The following is a 27,313-nucleotide window of genomic DNA, read 5'->3' as shown; positions in this document are numbered from 1 at the left end:
TGGATTTTAATGGAGTTGGTAACACCTTCATCCTGATCCCCACGTTACCTATCTTTGGGTCCACTACAAGACCTCTATAGTTTGCACTTAGAGGGACACGTCTGGCTGCAGTCCTTCCTCAAGTGGACAAGAAGTTAGATGCATGACGCTGTGGCTTGTGAACTTTGTAAATGGAAACAAGGATGTGAGCAGCACTACAAACACCCATAGGCCCTAAAGCTGAATTTGAATTTAGACCTCAAGATCTGAAAGGCCAATTCTCTAATCTGTTGATTTAACTATACAGTCCTGCTAACTGAAGAGCTGCTGTAATCAGCAGGCAGATTCAGCGCCACAGCTATTTTCAGTTTGGTTTCCCAGTTGGAAACACTTTCTTTCCTCCGCCACCTCTCCAAGCTTGATGTTGTTTATGAGATAACTGGGATGGAGAGACCTGCTTTTCTTCCTAGAAACAAATACAACCAGAGATTTTTATCCTATTAGCAGATGGTACTGGAGTGAATGGGAAGTTTCTCACCCAATAAGCAGAAATAAGCAGGCACAAAGTGAGAATGTGACTGCCGCTCCATCAGAGCTGTGCCTGTACTGGGGTCCTGCTGCAAGCTTCCCAGGCTTCCGACCAAAGTGCTGAGAAGGGCTGGGTGCCATTCACAACTGTCAGTTCTTCTCAGCTGCACCAGCACTGGGTGTCAATGCGGTAATATACATACTAGTTCAGCTGTGTAATGTCGCCTACACTCCTTGTCTCTGAGCTCTGCCACAGGAGCATCACAACGTCGCAGACCTCCTGTCAACTACAGCTCATCGTCCTGTTCCACTGCACTGCCTTCACAACAGCAGGGTCAGCTTTCTAACCCCACTTGCATTTAAAACAAAATACTTTTACCTTTGCCTTCTTGTGTGCTTGCTTGTGAATCCATTTAAGAAAGCGATGGACTACTCAAGATCCCTTGCAGTCAGGGGCATGGAAGGCAGAGGATATGACAGTTTCCCCAGAAGAGCTCTGCTAATGTACCTCTTACTTGCCTCAGCTTGTCCTGGTCTCCTAGAGGTTTCCCAGTTTGACTCCATCTCACACAGAGCTCTTGGTCTAGGCCAAGGAATACAAGGTCTGGACCTCAGTATTTATCTTTCTGTACATGAAACTTCAAGTAATATTATAAAATACACAAGGGAAGAAAAAGAGATAGGTAGATAGGTCACGATGAATACATGCTTAGACCAAGAGGGAAAAAAGCTCATATTAATACAATTTCTGTAACAGTTGGTCCTATCACATTCTTCTGCCTACCAAGAATGTTTTTAAAACATTCAGCTTACAAGATCTGGATTGAAGGTTCTAGTTGTACTAAATTTTTCCTACGTGTCTTTGGACCACACTCAGTTGTCTCCTCTGAGGCAGTGAATGGGATTTTTGACATCCCACCTGGGATATGCCCTTCCAACTATCACACCACAAGAATACAACCCCCAGCTGATACATTTTATCTGTCAGTTCACAATGAAGGTCTTGGGTACCATGAAGCATCTAAATTGTCATTAGATTAGTATGTTTAGGCAGCTGAACCTCATCTATACCAGCTTTGGTCTCCTGTAAAAAGGAAGCACATACATGTACTTTTAATTTGTGTATATACAGTGCCAGGCACACCATGGCTTTGATCTTGGCTGGAATTACTGTAATACAACTAATTTTCACCCCCAAGAGTTGTTTTTAACTTCAAACACATGCTCTATGTCCCTCAGCTACCATTACCGTACACCACAACCTCTCTCCTGACAGTTCTATATACCACATTAAAAGATCCTCGGGGTTTCAGCTGCTATCAGTCCTGCTCAACAATGCTTTCTTCTTAATGAAGAGACTTTTAAGGCTACATTCACAATGACAACTGATTTTCAAACACTGATCATGGGTCAATACTCACCGATTTCAGCAGGAACTGCTGAATATTCCACATTTTTTAAAACCACTTTATAAGTGCCCTTATAAAGATTTAACAGCAAATGTTAGGCATCTAAAAAAACTGCCTTGCCATATAGATACCCAGCTTGGGGGTTTGTGGCATTTCTTCCTAAAATTTTCTGTGCAGATCCTGGTATTGAATGCCTTCTATGCCTCTCTAACCATGGGAAATAAAGCATGTTCAATTTGTTGGAAAGTATGGCAATGACAGTTTTCTCACAGACTGTTTCCTATAATGTCCTTTCTTGAGAAGTGGAATCACAGTGTCAGTGGATAAATCTTGACAGCTTCAAGAAGTACTTCCCAACAGGGCAGGTGGAGATGAATTTATTTACACAAAGGTGTCTTCCCCAGCTATATAAACAATGGATTCTTTCTAAAGCCTTTCCTTCAAAGATATTTCTCTGTAATATATCATTATTATAAGAGGATTCCTACATCAACGCAAGTCTCTTTTCCAGCAGGCAAAATAGAGGTGTTATCTCACCAGACGGTCTTTGCTAGGGAAATAGCTTTTATAGGAGATAAACTTAATGCCCTATCAACATTAATGTCATCCTCTATATGCTGTAGCTAGTCACACATCACTGCTCTAGCAGCTCTCAGTGTAATGTTTGCGCTCGAGATTACAAGAGTCAGGGAAGGGAGAAGCTGGAAAAACTGTAAGTTGAACAACACAAGCCAGATCCTCAGTAGCAAGAGAACAAAAACACGTGTAGATCATGAAAAAACTTTTTCAGTCACTGAGGATCTTACAGGAAGAGGTTTTTGTCAGATGTGAACTACAGAGGCCTGGGAGCTTACCTAATATATGTAGATTTTGATGCCTGCAAGGGAGTAAGAAGAAAAATTGAGCCTGTGGCAGAAATTAGCACAGTTTTGGAGTTTGCTTTCTACACTTCCCTCCCTTTTTCCACACAAAAGTGGCAGCAGCGTCACAGAGCTTTGATAGATACTCATTGCAGTGACCCTTTCAGGGACAGTTAATTATCTCAGAGCTGTCACTATTCACCGGCACTCACTCCAGAAGCTGGCTGCTGAAGTCAGACACATGCTTGAATTTGGCCCACCTTCCCCAAGCTGGAAGTTACTCTGCTCTACTTTCTAGAAATGTTTTTCCCACTTCACCAAACAATATCAGGCTTTCTGATGCTACGTTGGAATAAATTACTTCGGAATTACAGTTTGTAACATTGGCCAGAGCTTTGTCCTGAGGCTTCCTGAATACCAGCAGCAATCTCTTCTCTTGCTCTCCATTCAAACAAAGGAAAGAAATAGTTTCCTCCATAATTATAAATTTATGTCTTTGACATAAAACGCAGGCTTGAGCTAACCAGCTTCTACATCACATTTGGTTAGATGGGATTTACCTACCCTCAGCAGTAACTATCAGCAGAGATGGAAGGGGAAGAAGGTTTTGAAATGTTTCCTTGCTTTTTGTTTTATGATCAACGCTTCCTTTTAGCCAGAAAGACAGAAAGAGAAACTGGGAGGTTGTGAAATCTACAGAATAGTGAGCCCAAATGCTGCTTTTTGATAAAAGCTGGGTTGTTAAATTATATTACTAATAAAACCCAAACCTGTTGATTAACTTACACAGAGTGAACCATCTATACATTCAGGGGAACAAGAAAATTGTACCTATTAAAGTGATTAAGATCATTGTGATGAATTCCTGGAGAAGGAAAATAGTTCAAACCCACCCTGATCAAACCAGTAAATGCCTTATGTGATATAATCCAAGGTCAAAAATCTGTTCTAGAGGTTGGGGTATGGTGTAAGAGACTCTGGCACTGAGAGGGTGGGCGACCTTGAGAACACAGTTTAGCCTTTCTGTGCCATTTTCTTTAAATTAGACAAAAGAACCCAGAACAGCATTCCTCCCCTCTCCAAATATTAACCGGCACACATATTTTAAAGAATCAATGTTGTATATGAAACATTTCTAAGCATCACTTAACCTCCAAAGTTTTTAATTTCACTTTATTGAGAAAACAAATTTTTTCCTCTGTAAGTATTTCCTCTTTCCTCCTCTTGGAAAGGTGGGTGGGAGACAAAACAATCAAGGGTAAGGCCCTACTGCTTCCTTGCTTTTTCACTCACAATAAACTCACAATAAGAAAAGAAAGCAACATGTGAAGAGAGTCAGGAGGGAGTCTACTCTTAGTTTCGTTTTCATTCCAATAGGAAAAAGTCAAATGTTGGCATCATAGTTTTGATGACATTGATGGAACACGGAGCAAAAGTGGAAGGAGAATCACCCTAAATGATCTTTTGCTACTTCAGCTGCACAGAAAGTTACACAATGAAAGCGACACTTTAAAGTGGCAGCTCTACTTTCTCTCACCTGCAGCGCTGAATATCATTGCCCTAGGTACTGTGCTACTGCAGCTACATAAAGGGGCACTATGAAGCCTCTCATTCTTTTCTGATATATGTTGTTTTTCCTTTTTAGGTTATAAAAGTTTATCTGGGTCTGATCCCACATTTCATTAAGTACAGTTATGGAAGCAAAATGCTAGTAATGACAGTGGATCAGATTCATGCCAGATATAACTGTATTTCAGCCAGCGGAATTATGCACTGAGCAAACAGTACTATCTGGACTATTCAGTCCCGTAAGCGATTTCAGATCTCGAATACCTCATGTTCTCCCTTTGGCGGACGACAGTTACACAATATTGAAGTCATGCGTGAGCACAGAGAAGCCTCTGGCGCATGAAGGCCTCACATTGGGCAATATTTTCAAGTGCTGACACTTGCATGTTTTGTTACTGACCTCAGATGAAAGAGATTGGGCCCCAAGCCCTTTCCCAGGCAAAATACCCAGCAACTTCAGTAGGATTTTTGCCTAAGGATTGCAGGAGTGATTCAGCCCAATGTGAGAACTAATGTCCCAGAATTTTTTTCTAGGCAGCATGCTAATTATAGACTCCAGCTTGACATCTGTAGCACAAACCCATGCAGCATTTTGCAACCTGAGTGTCTCTGTAAAGAAAACAACCACACAACAAAACAAAAGTTGACTTAACATTTACAAAGGCCTTTTAGTAAGCACCTTTAAACTACAGTATTTATATTAAGAGCAGTGTATGAGCTACTTCAAAAGATGGCAAGGCAGAAAAAAATCCAGTGGGACTGTTTTCTACAGTACATTCACTGGGCACAGCACATGGCTGGGAGTTGCTGTCATTCCTGTCCAAGCAAACCATGTTTTGGAACCTCTGCAGCTGAGTACATGGAATTTTTTTCCCCTAAAAGAAACTGGTGGTGCAGTGTACGCCAAAAAGCACTTCTTTTGTCTCCAGGTGAAAGAGAATAAATCTCTCACAGCAACTAAACTCCTCGTGAAACACCTATCAGGTGCCCTTGTGAAATGCCTACAATCGTTGGCACTGCAGCTACTCTTTTCTGATTTACCAGATGATTATTTTCCACACCAGTGGACAATGATAAAAGCAGATGACATTGTGCTTTCTTCCTCTTTAGATGAGGTTTGAACAGATAATAAATCATTTTACAACAGTGACTTTTATTTCCTTAAAGCATGGAAAGCAAAATACAACCAGGTTATATGGTCAATTCCTAAATCACCAACTAGTGTTGGAGGAAGTAAACTGATAAAGGTTTCATTTTTCAGCTTGTGCCTCTTACAGCTTTTGCTTAGACGATCTTAAATCACATGCAAGCACCCTGTGTTTTTTCTAATTGCTTTTTGACAATAGGCAGAAATCCTCTAAAATTTTGAGCTGTACATGCCTGTCAAGGGGTGGTTGCTCATGTTCTTCCATGTGTATGTGAAATACATTTGGATGAATTCTGCGGATGAAACTAGAATAAATCAGGGTGAACTGACTTGCTGTCAATGAACAAGTTCAAGTCTGCTTTAAATGTGGTCTGTTAAATAGGAAGCACAAATTAACTCAGTACACAATCTTTTTGCTTGTAGACTAAGAAGACATGAGTTTTAAGGAAGTGATGGTCAAGACTGCATTTAAAACAGACATCTTGTAAATAAACTCTCTTTCTCATTTTCCCCTCTGCATCTTCCATGTTAATTCCCTAGCTGTGCATTCCCATTAAATTTCATCACAGAAATGGACCAAGAGTTTTTTAGGCGACTCTGAAATTTTAGCCTATAACCAAGCCTTTGAAAACCCTGTTATGTACTTTGCCTTAGACATTACCTCATAGTGCCATGCTATTTTTTCAGGCTGAAAGTAGTAAGCTACTTCCTTGTCAGTACACTAAGCACATGATTCAGAAGCCACAGAGCAAGCTGACATACGAAATGACTAAATGTAAAATTTGAGCAGGTTAGTGTTCTTTTATCTTGGTATCTTGATTAGATCTGTACACAAAACTCTCTCTAGCCAACAGCTTCAAACGGCTAACTTTTCCAAAGGGTTGCACAGGATTTAGTGACAACTTTCATTAAAGTCAATTGAAAGTATTTGGTACATAGTCTCACTGAAATCAACGGAGTGTCCTTATGATATAAAAGCTGACTTTGCAAAAAAAAAAGTCAAATCAACAGGAATTGAATAGATAAATCCTAAAAAGCCTGAACTTTTAGAGAAAGGTGGTCATGCTTTTGTTCCTGTTATGTAATGGAGTCAAAATACTATTGGATCTCTTCGAAACAAAACCCTGTTTGGGTTGAAATAACTGAGGCTTCTATTTCTAGTGATCTCAAATTCTTGTCTTTTCCTGTTTGAACCATCAGTCCTCCTGTTCGAACCATCAGTCCTCCTGTTCTCATTTCTGTCCTGATGTTCAGAAGCACAAGGTGTTTCCATGAAAGACACAGATCTTCCAAAAGTTCTAGTGGTCCAAGAGGTCCCAATATCTTCTAGAAGTTTTACTTTTGCAGCTCAAAACTTCTTCCCTGTCTCAAAATAATTTTCTTCTAGGGAAGGCTCTCATAAGTGATTAAATATACTCTACTGCCTAGTCATGACTAGTGCTGTTCACAAGGAACACTGCTTGTAGGAGTGAGACAAAATCTATGGTCCACAGAAAAGTTAGATTGCAGTTGATTCCTTAGAGGCAGTGAACACAAATGTTAACAAACATTTCCACAGGTCACTAAGGCACTACAATAATTGCTCTGAAGGTGAAGATTCAAGACTATTTCTTTTTAAACACTTTGGTTTTTTTACCTATTTTAGAACTTGCCTGTACTTCTGTACTTTCTGTCTTCAGTAGGGCACTTTCAATTCCCACTTTAACAGAGGTATAAATCTGCACGTACAGTCAACTCCGCTCCCATACCTTTCATTATTTAATGTACTGTCTGAAGAATTGTTATATTATTTTGAAAGGCAACACATTGATTTCTATTGCTTTTTCTGCTGTGTTACATGAAAACCTGATTATCTACAGCCATCAGTCCCATTACAATAGAGGTCTGGAGTATGATATCTAATCATACTCGTTGTAGTCCTTGGACTTGTTGACCATTTCATTAAGGGCTGTAGAGTCCCAATGAGACTTAGGGTAAGGTTTGAGAGCTTCAGTAAAGCAGTGGCATATACAAAATATGACCGATGGTGCCCTAAGGACTGCCACAGGCAGTCAAACTAAACAGAGATTACATTTTTGTAGGGTGAGCTACTTGCAGATCAGCCCTTGAATTTACACTACTATCTTGGATATGACTTAACTAGAAGAATGAGTTGCCTTGAATCACAGAATGCCTTTGTTACTAGATCCCAGACCAAGCAGTTGGCTCTGTTACTCTTAGGGACCCTATTGACATAAATGTGGTCATACTCACATTGCGGACAGCAGCATCAAATAGAACTGAAATAGAGGGAAACATAGGGAGGGCAAAATCTGAGCAGGCAGAAACATCAAATTACTTCTCCCTGCCCATTCACAGCTTTTGCTTGATCCCAGTGCAGTCAATGGGAATTTTGCCAACTAATTTCAATAGGAAGAAAATCTGGGTTGGATTGAGGTTTCCTGCCTCTGCCCACAGCAGCACAGATGTATTCCAGACCACTCTCAGGAAGTAAAAAGAAAAAAAGGGCAAATTCCCAGTTACTGTGGCAACAGGAGGGATGGTTCTCTTTGCTATCATGTAATTTTGAATTTGAGTAGCTGTTTTGTGCCATGACATGTGTTTCTCTCTTCTGTCAAATTAACGTTTTCTTCCTGTGTGGAAGCCCCATCAAGGGAAGTGCATAGAAGAAAGCCATCAACACAAACAGCCCCCAGAAGCCCATTCACATTTTCCACCTTACATCTGCCATAATGGCAAAATCATGTTTGCAAATAACAAGGAAAAACCACCTTAAGCATGCACTTTCCAGAACACAGAGAATGAATTCAGCCTGCTGGGTGAATGCCCCTCAACGCATGTGAGAGATGACTGATAATAAACTGCCTCAGAAGAATGCCAAGACCTCTACTGTGGAGACCATCAGCTAAAGGCTGCATAGATTGGCAGACTCTGGCTGCATTTATCTTTCTTTCTCACCCTTTCCTCCACTAAGAGTCTCATTGTAGTCCTTGGACTTGTTGACCGTTTCATTAAGGGCTGTAGAGTCCCAATGAGACTTAGGGTAAGGTTTGACAGCTTCAGGAAAGCAGTGGCATATACAAAATATGACCGATGGTGCCCTAAGAACAGGCACAGGCAGTCAAACTAAATGGGGATGCAAGTGAATTTCTCTTCCCTTTCACCTTGTGTTCTTTGTTTTAAGGAAGCAATTCCCACGCTGACAGACAGGCAGCCCTCTATACAGAGTAAGATGACAGCAAAACCTGCCTCTGCAGCCAAGGACAGAGAAGAGACTGGAAACATATGTTCTCTGTGTTTGGGATGATTCAGTTTAGGTAGACTACCTGGGTCAGAGCCCAGATGGTGTAAACTGCTGAATCTCAGAGTTTACATTAGCTGAGACTCTAGCTTAAGAAGTATATTTTAATTAAACTTCTGAAGTCCTGTGATACTCTTTATAAAAAAAAAAATAAAATAATCCCTAAACCTCCAAACTACCTCCAAGGGGAAACTGAAACAAAAAGTGATGGTGTGATTCACTATCAGAGTTCAGGCAGGAGCCCACAGCTCTCGAGTATCTGTGCAATATGAGTGATGCAAAGGCATCCCCCAAAGTTTGTCAAGCTAAACCAACAGCTTTGGGAGGTCTGAACTGCCCTGTGCACTTCAGTGAATTGTTATCTGAAAGGGTCAGGGCTGATACCTTAAAAGTCAGCATTATTAATTAATTCATTACTGAACAAAGTGTTCTGGAAAGGGGCAGTAACACTCTTCTGTGTAGTTCAGGACATTGTACTAGAGACAGGAGGCAGTGAGCTTTGAAGAGGACTTGAGAGAAGCACTCTGAAGCCTCATATGAGGCATCTGAGCTCTTTCAGCAAGAGCTAAACACAAGAAGACGAGGAAGACATTGGACCACCAGCAATGCAAGCTCAGCACAGCTAGTAGGTGGGACTCAAATGTCTTGGGGGCAATCAAGCCAAAGGGATTCCTGAGGGCATTTACAGCTGTGCCTGAACTGCTGTGCTACCTGTCCCTTATAGTTGGAGCTTATTTTGTAGATGGTTTTTGAAAGAAAATTAATACTATCTTTCTCCCTCAGTTTAACCCTACTGGTGATTGGCTGCTGGCATGAATGCCAAAACATTCAACACAGTAGATAATACAAAGAAACAAACAAACAGACAAAACCCAAATAAAACACCCTGTCACTTACTCATGGTACCTTTTCTATGGTATTACCTTAAGCTGAAGCCATTAAGGACAGGGTCTCTACTTCTCTGTTTGATTTTGTTACACAGTGTCCATTGAACCTGTTTTCTAGCAGATATCTGTCAAGCCCTAGGAGCAGTACAGCTGCAATGTGACAGCTTCAGGAGAGCAGACAGGCCTTATCAGAGCTGGTTAGTAAACTAGTCCCCAGCACCTGAGTGGGTTGAGATGGTTCTGCAGAAGGTATGTTCGTAGGCAGTAGGATAAGACAGATGTAGAACCACATAGGTAGGTACAGTAAGTAAACCACCAGTTTCTTTCCATGTGACATACATGACAGATAAGTATGTCAATCATTGAAGGGAGTATGACATCTTAGGAGAGGATACCTGCAAGCTATTTGGCTTTGCAAATACATTGTCACTTGTCACATGAACAAAGATTGAAATTCGGAAGTATCAAGAAATAATACAGAACTTAAACGATACAGTACCTGGAACTGTGCAAAAGTAAATACAACAGCCTACTGGAAAAAAAAAAAAAAAGAGGCGAGGTATACAATACAAAAGGCCAGAATGTAAGCTCCACAGCTCTGCAAGGTAGGGGCATGTGTATAGGTGTTTTATTGGCTTCGGGATGGGGCAGTCTCTGTATCCAGAGGCTATTTGCTTCCTCACCAGAGGATGGCAGCACAGAGACCCTTTACTTCCCTACTCAAAAAAGCCTATGGCTGGAAGAAGGCCAAGGTACCTCACTGGATAGTACACCAAAACTAGAAGACAGGTTAATTATTTAGCATTCATAGATACAGGCTACAGGTGCTAAGAAGAATCTTGCTATCAACAGCCTGCTCTAGATGGGGCACATATGTCAGAAGAATAGGTAAATAAACTTCATGGAGTGACCTGTTTGCTTGGCCTCTGCTATTCTCTGGTGCAGACACTTTTGTTAGCATGACCATCGTCCCCACTACCTGGCCAAAATCAATCCACAGCCTTCCTTCACATCCTGGGCAATTCACCTCCACAGAGGCGCAATTCTACTGTATAGAAATAAGCACTGCAGACATCTGTTCCCAAGCCTGGTCTGTCATGTAACAAAAACAGATAATGTGACTCAAAGCCACAATGTCACAGAGAATGATGTACTGTGTAGTAGGGACTGGTTAGAAACCACTGCCCTTAGACCTGACACTTGGAAAAAACGGCATTGAATCATAGAATCACAGAATACCAGGTTGGAGGGGACCTCAAGGCTCATCTAGCCCAGTATTTCTTAGCAAAAACACGGTCTAGACAAAATGGCCCAGCACCCTGTCCAGCCAAATCTTAGAAGTGACCAGTGTTGGGGAATCCACCACTTCCCTGGGGAGATTATTCCAATGTCTGATTGTTCTCATTGTGAAAATTTTTCCTCTCGTAACCAACGGGAATGTTCCCAGGAGTAACTGGACCCATTAGCCTTTGTCTTTCCTATGCGACTCCTTATAAAGAGGGACACTGTATTCATTATTAGTTTGGAAAAGAAATGGGTAACAAGTTAGTTTGCTAATAGTACGTCATTCTGTCATTAACAGCCAACTCTGAGAAACTCTTGAGAACTTGTGAGATGTAAGAGGACTGATTTTATAATCCTTGTCCTACAAAACTCACCTTATTAAACTGGACAGGAAGAACTGAAAGCAAGCTGAAGATACGTTATATTTCAGCTCTTATCATCACCACCCATAAAAGGAGCTTGTTAGTTCAAATGTGGATCGATACCACCCTGCAGCACATGCAATGAATCTATATCTGACATAGTCCACAACTCTTTTACGAAGGCAGCATTATGTTAAATTAAAAAGGAAAAACTTCAAATCTGCTAGTAACCAAGGCAGGTTCTCATCATACTACCTTACCAGTATGGCCACACTTTTCTTTAGCAGGCATGGCCCTAAAAGAAAATGTGATAAACATGACTCAATTCCTACTGAAGTCAAGGGAAAGCCTCCTGGTGACTTCAGTGGAATTGTGTGTCAACCCAGTCCTTGGCCTCCCTACTCAGATGTCATATAAGTATACCAACCAGAGACCACTGCAGTAATGTTTGGGTTGGTTTGTTTTTTTTTTTTTTAAATGGGAAATTCTATCTACAAAGAAAATAATTTGGATCACCAGACATCACCTTCCATATATTATGTGCTTCAGAGCAGCAAATTTTGGCCATGAATAATAAATTAATTTCTGAGTGATTACTGAGGATAAATTGTGAAATTAGGCTACATGCCCTATGAAGCACCAACACAAAAATAAAAATAACTCAGTTTGGGAAAGTCTGAGCAGGTCACTCTAGTGACTCCTTCAAGTCCAGATACCCAAATATCATGGGTATGACCTGATGCTATTGACCCCACTTTTTTGTCTAAAAGAACTTAAATGTTCTGGCAGCAACAGGGAGTACTACTTACTCCCCAGAATATAATGAGCATCTGATACAAATCTTGTTTTACTCTGTAGGCACAACTTTTCCAATCTTCCTATTACTAGAACATGTTTCTGATTGGATCATCCCATGGACTTTGCTTGTTTGGTAGAAAGGGTGATCTCCAGGGAAATGGTTCACGTCTTCTAAAACCAAACTAGGGAAATGCAGGTTTCTATAATGAAAGTTAAGAGTAGAGCCAGTGTCCATTAACAGCTGTGTAACTGTCTAAAGGTTCAGACTCTGACATTCCCCAAGTGCATCACCTGCATTGATAACTGCTAGGGGTTTCTGAAGTGTTACACAGCATGTATTGGTAAAAAAGGAGCTGGAAGGAGAAGATTCAAAGAAGCTAATAAAATGTAGGGAATCACTGCATTCTTCAAGCCCTTCCTTCTTCAGGATTTCTAATAAGAAGAGATAGTTGGTGAATTCTCACTTTGCGCAAACTTCTTCTTAACTCCAGAATAGAAGAGTGAGAGCTAATCCCCTTACAAGAAATGTCTGAGAGCTTAATTCCAGCCTGGCAGAAGCAAACACAATGCCACTGATTTCAACAGAGTTACAGATGGACCACTTAATGTACAGCAGGGCTGATTTGGCCCTTCTCCCATACTGTAGCACTGCTTTGCCTAGAAACCTTTGCTTTCAAAGTAATTAACCATGTGTCAACAGCCCGCAACACTGAACTACAATTAAATAAATGAATAGGAGACAGATGTATATTTTAAAACTTATCCCAGTAGTGGACTTCTAACAGAAAGTATTGATCTTTTTTCTGTTTCATAACAGGATTTTATGTCAGCACCACAAGCAAGAAATTGAGGATCTGCAGAACAATACAAATTAATGTACATGTATTCCTCCCTCTAAGAGTTTCCTACAGGAATTAAACTGGAATCATGTATAAGCATAGTGAGAGTCTCAGGAAGAACTTATTCTTCCCTATAAGCAGTCTCAGCACTAGAGCAGGTGAGCACGGGCTCCCTTGCTAAAAACACAGAAAGAGAGAAACACACATAGGAAAAAAAAATTGCTTACTGTTCCGAGGCTTCTCCTCATCCATGCCTTCATCTTCATTTTCTGGGTCAATATCTTCTGCTTGAGTTATCCAGTCTAAGTATCCCTTCAAATCCTCCTCTAGCTGTTGTTTTTCCCGTAACTTCTGGAAATCACCCCGAGCCTTAGCCTTCTCTCTTTCTTTGGAAAACTCCCTAGCAAGAGGGAGGGAGGGAGAGGACATGGGCGGAGGGAAGGAAGAGATTGAAAAACAATGGGTTAGATTGATTTCCACTAGAAAGTCTCCACATCCAGTGTAGCACACCCAGCTTTCTCTATTCTTTCAAGACAGACACATGAATGGATTATCCTTGCTAGATACACATGTGAAACAGCTGGAGTGTCCACATTTTTACCAATGCTTAGGAAAAAATACCTTTTTTTAATCCTTTCATTCTCAACATTTGACAATTCAAATAAAGCACATACGTAACACTGATGTACAATACCATATAATTTCTAATATTCTTTACCACTTAATATTTTCTGGCAGTTATCCCTAAATATCTATAGGAATAATAGTTAGTTTTATTAAATGATGAACTGTTTGACAATAATCTGACATCTGGAGAGTGAGCTGGTGGCTCTAATTTTTAGCCAGGTTTCAATCTGTCCTTAAGATTACGTGTGTAATCGCAACTAAATTGGGTTAATTGTAAGTGTAAATAATGGTACTCACAATCCTGTACACTCTTAATTATGGGCAATTTCACCCGCCGTACGGCACAATATATTTGAAAATTCAGGTCTTGATGTCTTACTGCAGACTTTCAGTATTCAGGACATTAAAATATTTTTCAAATCTCAAGCTGGGTAGAAAATCACAATAGATTATGGGTAGACAAAACTGATAGGTTCTGCCAGAAAGTGAACTAGTGTTGGCATTTGATAGTTCTATGGAAGACCACTGTTGGGAATATAGGCTTAAAACAGAGGGCATAGCAATAAGAATTTAATGTTGCTTAGTTATGAACCTGGGTGCTTGCTTTGCCTTCTTTTTGGCTACGATGCCATTTCTTCCTCTCTTTTGGAGATGCCTATACTGCATTTTTTTTTCTAGAAATGCTGACCTACCTCCATTTAGAGACTCCTCTGTGCTTCTAAACCAGGTTTTAACGCTTGTATTTCAAAAAGTAAGCTTAATGATTGAGAAAAGTGCTGGACCAAGAGTACTTAAGTATTGTCTTATATCTGCTGAAGCAGTTCACTATATAAGGCACACAGAGCAGATAATATAGCCCTTCTGTCTAGAAATGAGAGATAAAGAGATTCCCTCCAGTGCATTATTCATTACCCTTGCTGATGACTGTAAGCAATGAGTGGATTAAATAGAAAACAACAAACTTCACCTAATATTTGTCTTAGGTTTGCTCCTGCAAAACCTGATAGGAAACCTAACACTAACTTTGGTGGGATAATATCAGGATTATGAAAATCCTATCCAAAATATTAATTTCTGCCATGTGAAGTGTTCTCAAGCAACTGAGATGGAGGTGAGTTTCTAACAGTGATGGTGAAGTACTTCCCTCCAGTCTGGTCCAAGACCCACTGAAAGATTTCGGTTGGCTTCACAGGCTTTGGATCAGACTTTTAATATTATGAGCTGTGCTCAAAACCAGCTCTGCTGCAGAATGAAAGTAGGATGATGCCTTCATTTCAAACCAAAGTATGTGACAAAGTATGTTTGCGTGATCTTCGCCCCTGTCACATTGCTGAGGGTTCAGCCCACCCTATGGGACTGTAATAATGAAGGTGGAAATGAAGAAGAGAATCATTGGTTTCTCAGGCTCGAAGGTCCCTGATCAACCCTGGGACCAAACTTAACCACAAGGCAGAAACAGCTACTGCAAGCACAGCAAGAATGAAAAAAACAAGTTTTCTCATGCTGGGAGTGATATTTTGCTATTTAAAATGTAAAACAAAAAACAACCCCCCAACAACAATAATAAAAGCTGTACAAAGAATTTTTTAAAAAATCCAATCAATACTATTTATATTTTCTGCTTCAATAACATCTCTCCTCTGGGTCTCACATAATGCCTTATCCAAAATAATAAAGTAACTCTCAAAGAAAAATAAAATTACTGAATGAAGTTATAAATTATTACACCTGTTTGATAAATCAAATCCCAATATTTCAATAGTTGGCTCCTAGACTGGTTTTTTTAAGAATCTAGGACAAATAGGTAAAATTTTGAAAAAGACCGAGCCCTCAACTCCAAGTGAGAACAATTTATATTTGCATGGATATAACTTGCAAGGAACTGTTTTAGAAACCAAAGTGGAAAACATCATGAACTTGGCTTCACCAAGGGTAAGTCCTGCCTGACCAACCTGGTGGCCTTCTATGATGGCGTGACTACATCAGTGGACAAGGGAAGACCTATGGATGTCACCTATCTGGACTTCTGCAGTGCATTTGACACGGTCCCCCACAGCATCCTTCTCTCTAAATTGGGGAGATACGGATTTGATGGGTGGACTGTTCAGTAGATAAGGAACTGGCTGGATGGTTGCATCCAGAGGGTGGTGGTCAATGGCTCAATGTCCAGATGGAGACCGGTGATGAGTGGTGTCCCTCAAGGGTCCGTACTGGGACCAGTACTGTTTAATATCTTCATTAATGACATAGTGGGATTGAGTGCACCCTCAGCAAGTTTGCAGATGACACCAAGCTGAGTGGTGCAGTTGACACAACAGAAGGACGGGGTGTCATCCAAAGAGACCTGGACGAGCTGGAGAGGTGGGCCTGTGAGAACCTCATGAGGTTCAACAAGGCCAAGTGCAAGGTCCTGCACCTGGGCTGGGGCAAGCCCCAATATCAGTACAGGCAGGGAGATGAAGAGATGGAGAGCAGTACTGGTGGACGAAAAGCTGGACATGAGCCAACCAGGTGCGCTCATAGCCCAGAAGACCAACCGTATCCAGGGCTGCATCAAAAGAAGCATGGCCGGCAGGTCGAGGGAACTGATTCTGCTCCTCAACTCCACTCTGGTGAAACCCCTTCTGGAGTACTGCATCCAGGTCTGGAGCCCTCAACACAAGAAGGACATGGAACTGTTGGAGCGGGTCCAGAGGAGGCCACAAAAATGATCCAAGGGCTGGAGCACTCTTGTATGAGGACAGGCTGAGCGAGCTGGGGTTGTTCAGCCTGGAGAAGAGAAGGCAGTGGGGAGACCTCATTGTGGCCTTCCAGTACTTAAAGGGGGACTATAGGAAGGGTAGGGGCAACCTCTTTAGCAAGGCCTGTTGTGACAGGACAAGGGGTGATGGTTTTAAACTAAAGGAAGGTACATTTAGACTGGATTTAAGGAAAAAATTCTTTACAATGAGGGTGGTGAAACACTGGCACAGGTTGCCCAAAGAGGTAGTGGAGGCCCCATCCCTAGAAACATTCAGGGTCAGGTTGGACGGGGCTCTGAGCAACCTGATTAGTTGAAGATGTCCCTGTTCACTGCAGGGGAGTTGGACCAGATGACCTGTAAAGGTCCCTTCCAACCCAAACCATTCTATGATTCTGTTCTATGATTCTATGAAACAGCCCAGCACAGCAAAAGTGGAACTCCTGCTGTGCACTGAAATGGCTCATTTATATTAGACGCACCTAAGTTGCATATCTAGTTAGGTCTTTTCAGTCCCTGCTTATTGCCTCTCTCAAATGGGACTTGGGCTGGGGGGAGAGCTGACTAAACCAAGGTGAGATTTTAGTATGATGTCTTTACACTACCCATCTGCATAGGAGTGAATTTATTACCTAACTTTTTAATGGCACAACTGAAAATACTGTGATTGCCTAGTCCAAATGATCTGCAAATGCATGTCTTTCTCCTTTGTACAATGTATGATATTCCACATGATGACTCTCCAAAGATGACAACTTATTTAAATTATCTTAATTTCTATGCCCTACTAACATTAAAACATTGAGAACAGGTGGCTCAGGAAATTGCTAATGCAGTTCGAACCACTTCCCTTGTGGAATGCCAGGCTGTACTCAGGCAAATGTTGTTCTCAATCAATAATTGCTACCACTGGTCATTTACCATCCCATGTGAAATGAGTTGGTGATCTCAGTCCAGGTCCTACTGCAGGCAGCTGTGCACATTACCTCTGCCTCTATCGCAGTTGGCAATAAATGGTCATTGTTTGCAGTTTCAGCAGGGAGGCCAAGGACCTAATAAGATTTCTGATGGAAGTGCCATCTTGAGTCTGGAGGTGGCCTTCTCAAAAAAGACTGCAGTATCACATCAGATTAGGATTGACAAAGGCTTCCAGAACTACCAAACAATCTGTCTCTTGTCAGTGAACAAAAGAACATCAGTTTAAGAGTCAGTGAATCTGGTTGTTTTTACCAGAATTCAGTTTGTAACACTTTGTTTCTACCAGAAAATTATGAGATATATCTGACAGTGGGGATACCAAAAAGCAGAGTATTCTGGAGACATTTTTTCTCTGTGTGAGGTTAGAGTGGGTCAAGATCATAAACACCCAGCTCTGTATCCTGTGCTGTTCCAGAAGAAAATTTTTCATGTCCACCCTGATGATGGAATAGAGGTAATTTTGTCTATGTCTGATCTCAATATGATTTCTCACATTTAAAGGAGTGATGGAAAGTGAGCAAACCTGCAGAATTCTGGCAGTTCAGAACTCTTGCTTAGTACTAGAAGTACAGCACAAGGCTTCAAATATCATCCACCCTGACAAATACACCAAGGAATGGGAAGGGTTGGAAGAGGGGACAGAAGACCAGGAAGAAGTCCTGAAAGGTCACAGACTGCTCCAGGAGGAGCTATGACCATAGCTAGCCTTCCATTTGCCTTCCTTGACAGTAACAACATCAAAAGGAGCCACCTGGGTTTTCCAGGATCCTCTCAAAGCAGAAGAAAAGGCTCTTCTCCTGCCCTCCATGTGCCCTAGGCAACTGCTTGCTTGGCCTGTGCCCTGCAATTTGGATCACTGCTAAGCAAAATATAAAAGAAATGTGAATTTATACCCTTAGGCATGCATGTCTGAAAGTTGAACCCACATTGCCGAATTTTTTTTTCCTCACTAACTGACTGAAACAGATAATGCAGATGTGGAACATCTCTGATCTCAAGAGACCTCTAAGAGGGACTTCACTGCTCACAGTAAAGATGTGGAATCCTTTTGCCTGGGCTTCAGGAGATCTACTGTGTGATATGTTGACTGGATATTTCCTTTGGAATACAGGAATTTTATATTGTGCTCAGTCAAGACAGGAAGAGGATTATAGCTCTAAACATGAATACTCTGTCATACTATTTAGTTTAGCATGTGACTAGTAAATTCACCAGGAGGACCATGAGTGGATGACATACCTTAGCAAAAACAAATTACAAATGAGCTCTTTAGGCAGAGCAGAACTCAGCATTTGATTTTGCAGGTGCAATCAAAGTGTCTTTGTGAGTACAATTAATTACACTTACGTATTCAGAAGTGATTAAAAAACCTAAGCTAATCTATCATTGACAAAGTCTACCTACACGACATGCTTGGTGAAGTTCCTGAGATAAATAAATAAGAAGAAATTGGAGATTTCCAGAATGGATGTACAAAGATTCCCAGGAATTCTGCTTTGTATCTACACAGAACAGACAGGTGGATCATCTACATAGATCAGACTAATAGCAATAGCAAGTGTCTAGAAAAAAAGCTGAATCTGCAAAGTGATGACACTTTGCAACTCAGCACAATTTAGAACTGCTTTAGGAATTTAATTGTTTAAGAACTGCTTGTTTAACCCAGAGAAAATGTGGAACATTTCCCCCATCATTTCTGTGTTTTTTAATGGATGCAAATTCTTAAGTTTCTTTTTACTTTCTCCAGTTGGGAAAAATTTTGCAGAAACAGTGCAGTTGTCATAACACTGTGAACACAGCCAGAAAGAGTGACTCACAGCTTAAACAAGGTGAACTTCATCTTTGATTTCAGTTCTCTCTACAGATTGTTTCCATTTCCTTACCACTAGCTGTGGTGGTCTAGCTGCAGTATGTCAGGAGGTGGAAGATCTAGGCCCCAAAACACTTTCTTGTGTTGAAAAATGAAAGAGAGAGGAAATTTGATTTTTTATTATGTACAGACCCAAATCCAAGTGTGGGTAAATTGAATCAGCACTGCTTCAACAGTATGCACTCCTCAGGGCTGGGCTCACAGGCACTCTTTATCCAACCAGATACTAGATAATCATTAACCAATATCTTATATCTTGAGTGCACCTCTGATACAACACATCACTTTCCCTCTGTTGGCTTGGCATTATCCTCCACTACTGCTGACATCTGTACCTGCTGACTGGAGTATCCACCTGGAGAAATGAGGAGCTTACATTTTGAAATTGTACCGAGTATCACTCTCCAGATATCCAAACATAGACCATTGCCTCACACTTCATTACTGGGGATTTTTCCTTCTCCAGTTACTGCTTGGAAGCCCTTCTCTTTGCAGCAGCTGTTCTAGCTGCATGTCTCCTTCAATGGAATAATGAAGATAGTAGTAACACCTCCTGTTGATCTGGTATTACCCGGCTCTTTGCAGGATGGCCAATGGTGGATCCTCTTCTCTAGTCCTACTACTGCCCCTTCCTATGTTGTTGGCCCAAGTACTGAGGACATAATTTCTGTGAGGCATCAAGTCCTCTCTCCTGCTCAGAGATCATTTTTCTTATGATTAAAAGACGGGGATTTCAGGGCTGCCTACTCAGGCAACAGGTGCAGGCTCTGACCAAATTCATTTAGAGCTCATTAAAGGAGGCAGGATGTTAGAAACAAAGGAAAAGGGGATGCATAAAAATCCTCATACCATATTTATCCAGGTACCTAGAATGGCTGTAGGCACCCAGTCATGCCCAAGTATGGAATTAGTAGCCTAATTCTAGAACTTCTTTTAAAAATCTTGCGAGGAATGTTTGCTGGCTTGGTTCCTCTAATTATGTGGCTGCCTAGGGGCAGTAAAGTTTTTAACTACTGGGGACAATATCAATTGTTTTAATCAAAGCTACTAAAATGATGCTTTGCAGTGAGGGTTATACTGCAGGACTGAAATACAGCTAAATGTCTCAATGTCTTAGGGGTGCTTAAACACTAGAAGGAATTCTCCTGCTTCTCTGTTCATCCTTAGAAAAGGTCAGAGGGAAATGATCTTTTCTCCCTGCATCATGCTAGGCTTGTAATCCGCACAACAGAGGAGATGTGCTTATTGAAGAAGAAACGTGCCCAAGACACTCTCCAGGGAAAATAATCTTCCATTAGTTTGTGCTTTTGAGATACCAAGCAAAGTGAAAATTTCTCATGTAAGAAGACATAATTTGGCAGGAATCTCATCCCACAAATGTGAAGGGATTTGCCTCATGCTCTCATTCCTCCATCAATCCCACTGACTCTTCCAGAGATTTTACTATAATCCCCTTCTTCTATGGTGAATGGTATGCTTCGCCCACAGGGGAGAATAGTGTTGTCCTCTTCGCATAGAGTACAGGTAGAGGTTTTAGGTAGAGGAACAAGTTACAGCCAAAGAGTTGTCTTGTATTCCTTTGATTTAGTCAAAAAACTCCTTCCATGCCATTAGGAATCCCATATTTTGCTACTGACACAGCAATAGCCTAGGCCTTCTATTAAGGTTCCTGAAATCAACCCGCCACTGCCCGTTGTTTTGGTAACCAGAGAGTAGGAATAGAAATACAAATTTTAAAAAATAAACAATAATAAAACATTTTCCTGGTACTGCTTACCCGCTAAGTACACCGAGAACCAAGTTAAGTACAAAAAATGACCCTATGATGATTAGTGTAACAAAATAGATCCAGGGCCAGTCCCTTCCTATGGCATCATTGACCTGGAAGAGTGGAATGATAATTAGTGAGACAAGCTCAGATTCTGAGCACTGCAAGGCTCCAGCCAAAGAGATCCCAAGTCACCAGCAGTAGGATTTTCAATAGCCAGTTTGTTGAAAATTTACGACAGGTTAACATTAGCGATTTTGAATGCCCTGAGGTTGAAATTCTTTGTCAGAGAATAACACCTCTTTTGTTACCTGTATTGTTATTTGCAATATTTGAACATTTTGTCAAGATATTTGAGAGCTGATGGGAAGCTTCCTTGGATTCAGATTTTTAATCCCTCTGAAAGAATCCTGGTGACAGGGAAGAACCCTTATTATGGAGTCTTGCCCTGTAGCATTGGAAAAAGGACACCAAAACTGTCAGCTTACCCGCTCAACACACCAAGAACCAGATTTAGAACGAAAAAGGATCCAAAGATGACCAGACTGACAAAATACACCCATGGTAACTCATAGCCCATAGCGTCCTGCATCTGGAAAGACGAAGGAAAGTTAGAAGACAGAGAGGGAAAGCAGAAATGATTAGGCAAAGGAACAGATGGAAAGGTTTGTAAACAGAGCCTGTGGTTGGTTTACACATAATCATAGCAAGTGTTTCTGTATGTTCTTTCTGATGTGACCACTCTTTGATTGCTTTTTTCCTCTAGCTGTTTCCTTAGAGGCAGTGATTAAGCACTTGCTTGGATGCTCAGAGTTGCGGAATGTCACTTTATGGAGTTTACTCACAGGACCACAAGTGGTCCAGCCAGTGACTTCTAGACTTCTATTCTAACCACTGTACATACGTATGACTCTCTGCTGCCAGTGAAAATATTGCTAGTTTTTGTTAAGCATTGCCAGAGTGTGTTGTCAGATCACTTTTACTTCCTACATATACCTCAGAGAGAAGCATGTGGTAACTGTGGGCAAATACTGATCTTTCCTTGGCAATGCATTGGTAATCTTCACAGTTCACCACAGTGAGGGCAGTAGCTGGATGCTTTTGAGGAATGCCTTTTCAAGGCCCACCATGTTCTGACCTGGTCAAGTGTTTTCTAAAGCTTTCTCACAAACTTCCTTTCTCTCCCTGAAGGATTAATCTCTCCTTCAAAATGTGTTTTCTACACAACTGAATACTCAGAGTCTTTGAGACTATAAACTGAATGACATGAGGATAGAGCTGGCTTTCACACTACAATATGAATCTGCAAATGAAGCAGGCAGACTATTGTTTTAGCACCAGAACCTGTATTATGTGTAGAGGAACTCTAGCACATCATAACATACTGTATATATTCTAAAAACATCTAGTACATAAATACCATTTTAATCTTGAAATCTCCTCAAAGTTCAAAATTTTGGAAAAGTGCTTGATAATTTAATAGAATCTCTCTTTCCTGATGGTATAAAAAATAACATCGTCCCTTCTTCTTTACTTTTCATAAACATTTATCTCCTGAGCCAGACATAGCATCATTAAAGAAACAGATGGTGGTTAACATTTTCAGGAGCACTAAAATGATTTATGAACATAAATTGCAGACTTAAAAGTACCTAAAGGCATAAAGCAGCTGAGGTTCCTTTGCTTTCCATGCTTTTGAAAATTTTATCATATGTTGTCCTCTCCTTCCAGGAAAGCACTCTCTCCTTTGCAGCCTAAGCATTTGTTGTGATCACAGAAGAAATAGTCTTCCATACATGGGCACTGAGACATATTTCAGGGGAGGCAATCTGACTCAAGATTCATAACAACTCAGGAAAGGAATTTCAGACCTTCGGTAAGACAAGGCAGGAGAGTAACACTAATATGATCAGTTCTTTGTGGATGGAAGTCCATTACCCATTTTTTTTTTCAAAGTACAGTCACTAAAGTCCTTGTCTGTCAATAGCCCACAGTCAATGGGCTGACCCAGAACTCTATCTCAAGGCTCCTTCATCTGTGACTGAACAGAAGTAGACTCATTAAAAAAAAAGCTCAAAATCTGCCTCTGTGAAAACAGTTCATCAGGTTCTTCATCACAGGATTAAGACATTTGGTGGTCAGAAGAAAGTGACTGAACACCTCTCTTCAGGAACCCAGGAGTCCCTCTAACATTCCCTAAGCACATTATCCAGTTTCTCTTTGAATACTCTTGTAGAATTGTTCAGTTAGTTTATAAATAATATTAATTATTCTTTATGTTCGCAAGACACATTTCATCCCACATGACCAAAAAGTAGACACCTCTGGTATGAAACACATCAGTGCTTTAAAGATAATAAAACATCATGGTATATAAAGATGGAAACAAATATTCACCCGAAATCACAGTGGAGAAATCAGGCAGGCTAAATGTAACTACCCAAGCTGGAATTAAGTAAAGAAATGAGACTTAACATCCTCTCTCTTCTACAAAGAACACCACTATCTATATAAAGCAATCCACACAAACAATAAGTATGGATGACTTTGAAAAACTGCTGTACAACTTTACCAGCATAGGCACAATGATGATTCAACTTCTCTCTAATTATGATAGATGGCGATAAAAAAGCCTCATCCTGTACAGTATTTATCTATCAACAGGGCTTTTTTTGTCAGCTGGGAAAGTCAGTTGGAAAAGTAGAACTTCTCAAAGCTGTGATACAAGTGAATCCTAAATAGCAAATGCCAGGGTGCCAGGCACAGAATTCAGGTGCCTGTCCTTTCGTACTAGTCTGGCATGAAGAAATTTTCAGACGGCAAGAAGCTTCCATCACGGCCTGGTAAAGTATATAACTGGAGTATAGTGTACTCTCACTATTCCCAATGCCTGCATGATTGCATAATGATTATACCAGCTAGCATCAGCACAAATTAGTCCCCAAAAAATAGACCTGCATTCTGGTACAGCAGAGCATTTGGGACTTCTCAGACTGAACATTTAGGAGGTCAGCTTGTCGTCTCCTTTTTATTGCCCCATCATATACGTAACAGAAAAGCTGAGAGGCAGAGATAGTGATAGCCTCTCAAGCGTAGAGAAACTATCAGTACTTGGCAGACAGCTGAGTACTTGCTGTCTCTCTGTTGCTGGATTCCCTTTGTTTGGTGCTTTCCCATCTGATTTGGTTTAGTAGAAATTATTCCATACATTGTTGGACTGCCAGAGGTGACAGGAATGTATATGTTGATGTAACATCAGGGGTTTGTTTAATTATGTTTTAAAAAACCCTTTGATAAGGACACAGTACGTTGCGAGCTTGCTATTTGCTCTTGAAAAATTACTGCAGGAGAAATGCAGAGATATAGGTTGCTTGGCAGAAGTTGCAGGGAAAATAAAGATATAGACTTACTCAAAACAGTAACAGCAATGTATCAATATTTAAGAAACATTAAATTATTGGGTAAGATTAGTATCCTTCCAAACATCTGGAAATGCTTCCTCCAAAATGGAAGTATCCTATAAGTCCAGGATGGGCTGTCCTCAACTGAACAATGATCCCATACAGTTATCATTAAAAACCTTGCACCTGTGCTTGAAACAGCTTCCTGGAAACTTATAATCATTCTGTGAATACGTAGCTATTAATCACATGTGTATGCATACACATGTCCTGTTGACTGCAGCTGGAGGCTTTCACTGCAATCGTAACTTAGGTGCTAGAGCTGATTTTTCCTAATTGTGTTATTGAAATGGAGAAGCTGCAGAGGGTCATGACAAGATCAGGAGTGTTACCATTTGCACACTACTGAGTGCAGAAAACAAGGTCTTCAAAATATATTATGTACTGTTGTCTGCAGTGAACAGAAAAAGGTTCAGTTATAGGTTACGTCTCTAGGATGGACAGTACAACTCCTGATACACAGTTCAGCTCTCTGGTCACTGAGTGCACCACTACTCCCCCAGTGTTTACTATTAATCATATGAATTTCAACAGAAAAGGTGGATCATCTTCTAAATTTAGAGTTCTGAACAAAGACTATCAGCCAGTATAGGTCTGAATTATAATATTCCAGTTATAGTAGTCAAAGTGATTGCAACCTGATGTCAAGGTAAGCATGTATGGGACAATTGTTAGGCCAGCATTGATGGGAATCTGCAGATTGTCATTTCTAGAAATAATTCGGCTTCCTGAGTCAAATTGCCTGACCTTTCACAGTTCACACCTCAACGCTCACATCCCACTACTCTCAACGGTGAGAAAGCTGGTGCATTTCTGCACATTAATGCATCATCTCTCAGAGACAAGGATCTTAGATTCCTTCTCATGATTTGCTACATACCCCCTCTGGCACTATGGGGACATAATTTTGGCCCACTGTGCTTCAGCTTTCCAACCTGCAGAGCAGGATACTACCTTGCCTCGCTGGGTACTGTCAAAGAAACCACTTAGCATCAAGATGAAAAGGAGGTATTTCAGCATATTTGAGGTCTGATGGACCTTGGGTACTGGGGAAGAGCTCTTCCTTTGCCAAACATCCTTAATTGCTGTCATGACCATAGCATTTCAACATCAGGTTGAAGGCTTTTCTCTCACTGATACAGATAATCTCCTAGAAACAGCACCAGGATTTTTAATTCTGTAGCTTGCTGATCACAATTACAATCAGGAGTTTCAGTAGGGGCCAAGGAAAAAAAGTCTATTCATCTCTGTAAATAGACCTTTGTGCCTATGTCTTCTGGTTCTTCAGAAGACATAGGTGAAGACATATTAGAAAAGCCACAGGAGATATGCATGTTTTACTTGTTCAGAGGTTTTTTCTTTTTTATTTCCCCAGGGATAATAGTCTGGCACATTTTGCAAGTATGTCATTCATCACACAGGCATCATAGTTCAAAGATAATGTTAGAGGCATATTATCTATTAGCATAATGGTTGAGCATCACCAAGCAAACAGTGGAGGTCTTTCAGTCACTTAATGGGAGGGGTAGACACAATTCACTAAATTCTGCTGACTTTACAATTCACATTTACAATCCACACCCTGACACTTTGTGCCAAACGTATTTCAGAAATAACTGAAAGTTACAGGAAATGTTTAATCCATCATAGAAGGGCAGCTGTCACCGAAAAGCAGCAACCTGAAAAAAAAAAATGAAGTCTGTCTTGCTCAGTGCGCAATACTGGAGAGCTGCAGCTTAATGGAAAGGAAGTTAGCTAGGACACCAGGGCTAGGCTTCTATTTCTTGAATAAATTGTTAATTGATATCTAATTACTATAGAATGTTATGATAGCCTTTTTAAAATACAAGTCAAGTGCTTCAAGTATTCTATAATGAAGTGTATAACCTTTCACAGAGTAACATTAATCAAGAGGAGCAGAGTACTTAATAAAATTAAAGGGCAGTAAATTGGAAATTTGGAAATTTTGTGTAGAAATACTATTTTATGCAGCCTATCTGTGGAATTCGCTGCCTCAGGAAATGATCTAGCCAAATGTAATGGTTATGGCCAGTAGCAAGATCTCTAGTTCCAAGTCTTTCTTATAGCAATATAAAATTGGAGAATATTGGGAGCAGGAGACAGCAGAAAGAAGAGGTAACAATTGTCACTGAATATATCCTCCCGCTTGAAGCCTTCATTTTGAAAACCATCTTTTCCAGGAAAAGTACTTAAGCACCTTCATACCTTTAAGGATGCGTAGAAGTGATTTCCTCAGCTTAGATCAAAGATCAAATGGTAGCCTACTGGCAGGCATGGCTCAGGTGATACATAAAGGGCCATCCATTCATATGCTAATGTGAGATTTAGATATTTATCATTGATCAATTATAAAGTTAAAAAGTTTGGACTAAACCATAAATTTTCCTTTTCCACTCTCTCTTTCCTTCTCTTCCCATGAATATTTGGGTGACTGCATTTCATTCACACATATGCTCATGGAACTACAACTTTAAATTCTGCTTACACTACACTAGAAACTTTTTTAATAGGATGACACACCTTTTTGCACTGTAAGGGAAAGACGTTTTCCCCCAGATTTTTTGGTCAGAACTCAGGTACAAAAACAATTAAACAGAGGATGGAATTTCACACTTCACGGCTATGGCTTTGTTGACAATATTAAAGGAAAAAAAAAAAAAGTACGTTATAGCCAGTGAATAAATCCTACACCTCAGGCAAGGGCTATGTGGCCTAGAAAGGAAAGTACTCCTATGCTTCTATTATTTCTTTAGCTTCCACTATATCCTTATGCTGATTTCATGATAGTTAAAGCTTTACTTTGTTGCTGAAACTTCACAGACTGACTAAAGTGCTTTGCATTGATACAGTCAGGGAACAAAAAAGGTCTCATAAAACCAATGTAA

At 40.5% G+C, this 27,313-nt stretch overlaps 1 protein-coding gene across 1 annotated transcript in view; it reads right to left on the bottom strand.

Moving 5' to 3' along the window:
- Positions 1 to 27,313, bottom strand: part of CACNA1C (calcium voltage-gated channel subunit alpha1 C) — a 488,452-nt gene that overhangs the window by 130,750 nt on the left and 330,389 nt on the right. Inside the window, exons 8-9 of the mRNA XM_064458535.1 lie at positions 20,956 to 21,059; positions 13,191 to 13,363 (exon numbers count right to left, since the gene is read on the bottom strand). Coding sequence (XP_064314605.1) covers positions 13,191 to 13,363; positions 20,956 to 21,059 — 277 coding nt within the window. The remainder of the gene's footprint in view (positions 1 to 13,190; positions 13,364 to 20,955; positions 21,060 to 27,313) is intronic.

Source organism: Phalacrocorax carbo, chromosome 1 (genome assembly GCF_963921805.1).
Source record: "Phalacrocorax carbo chromosome 1, bPhaCar2.1, whole genome shotgun sequence".
Taxonomy (NCBI): Eukaryota; Metazoa; Chordata; class Aves; order Suliformes; family Phalacrocoracidae; genus Phalacrocorax; species Phalacrocorax carbo.
The sequence above is the reverse complement of the archived record's forward strand: the minus strand, read 5'-3'. Positions and strand labels throughout refer to the sequence as shown.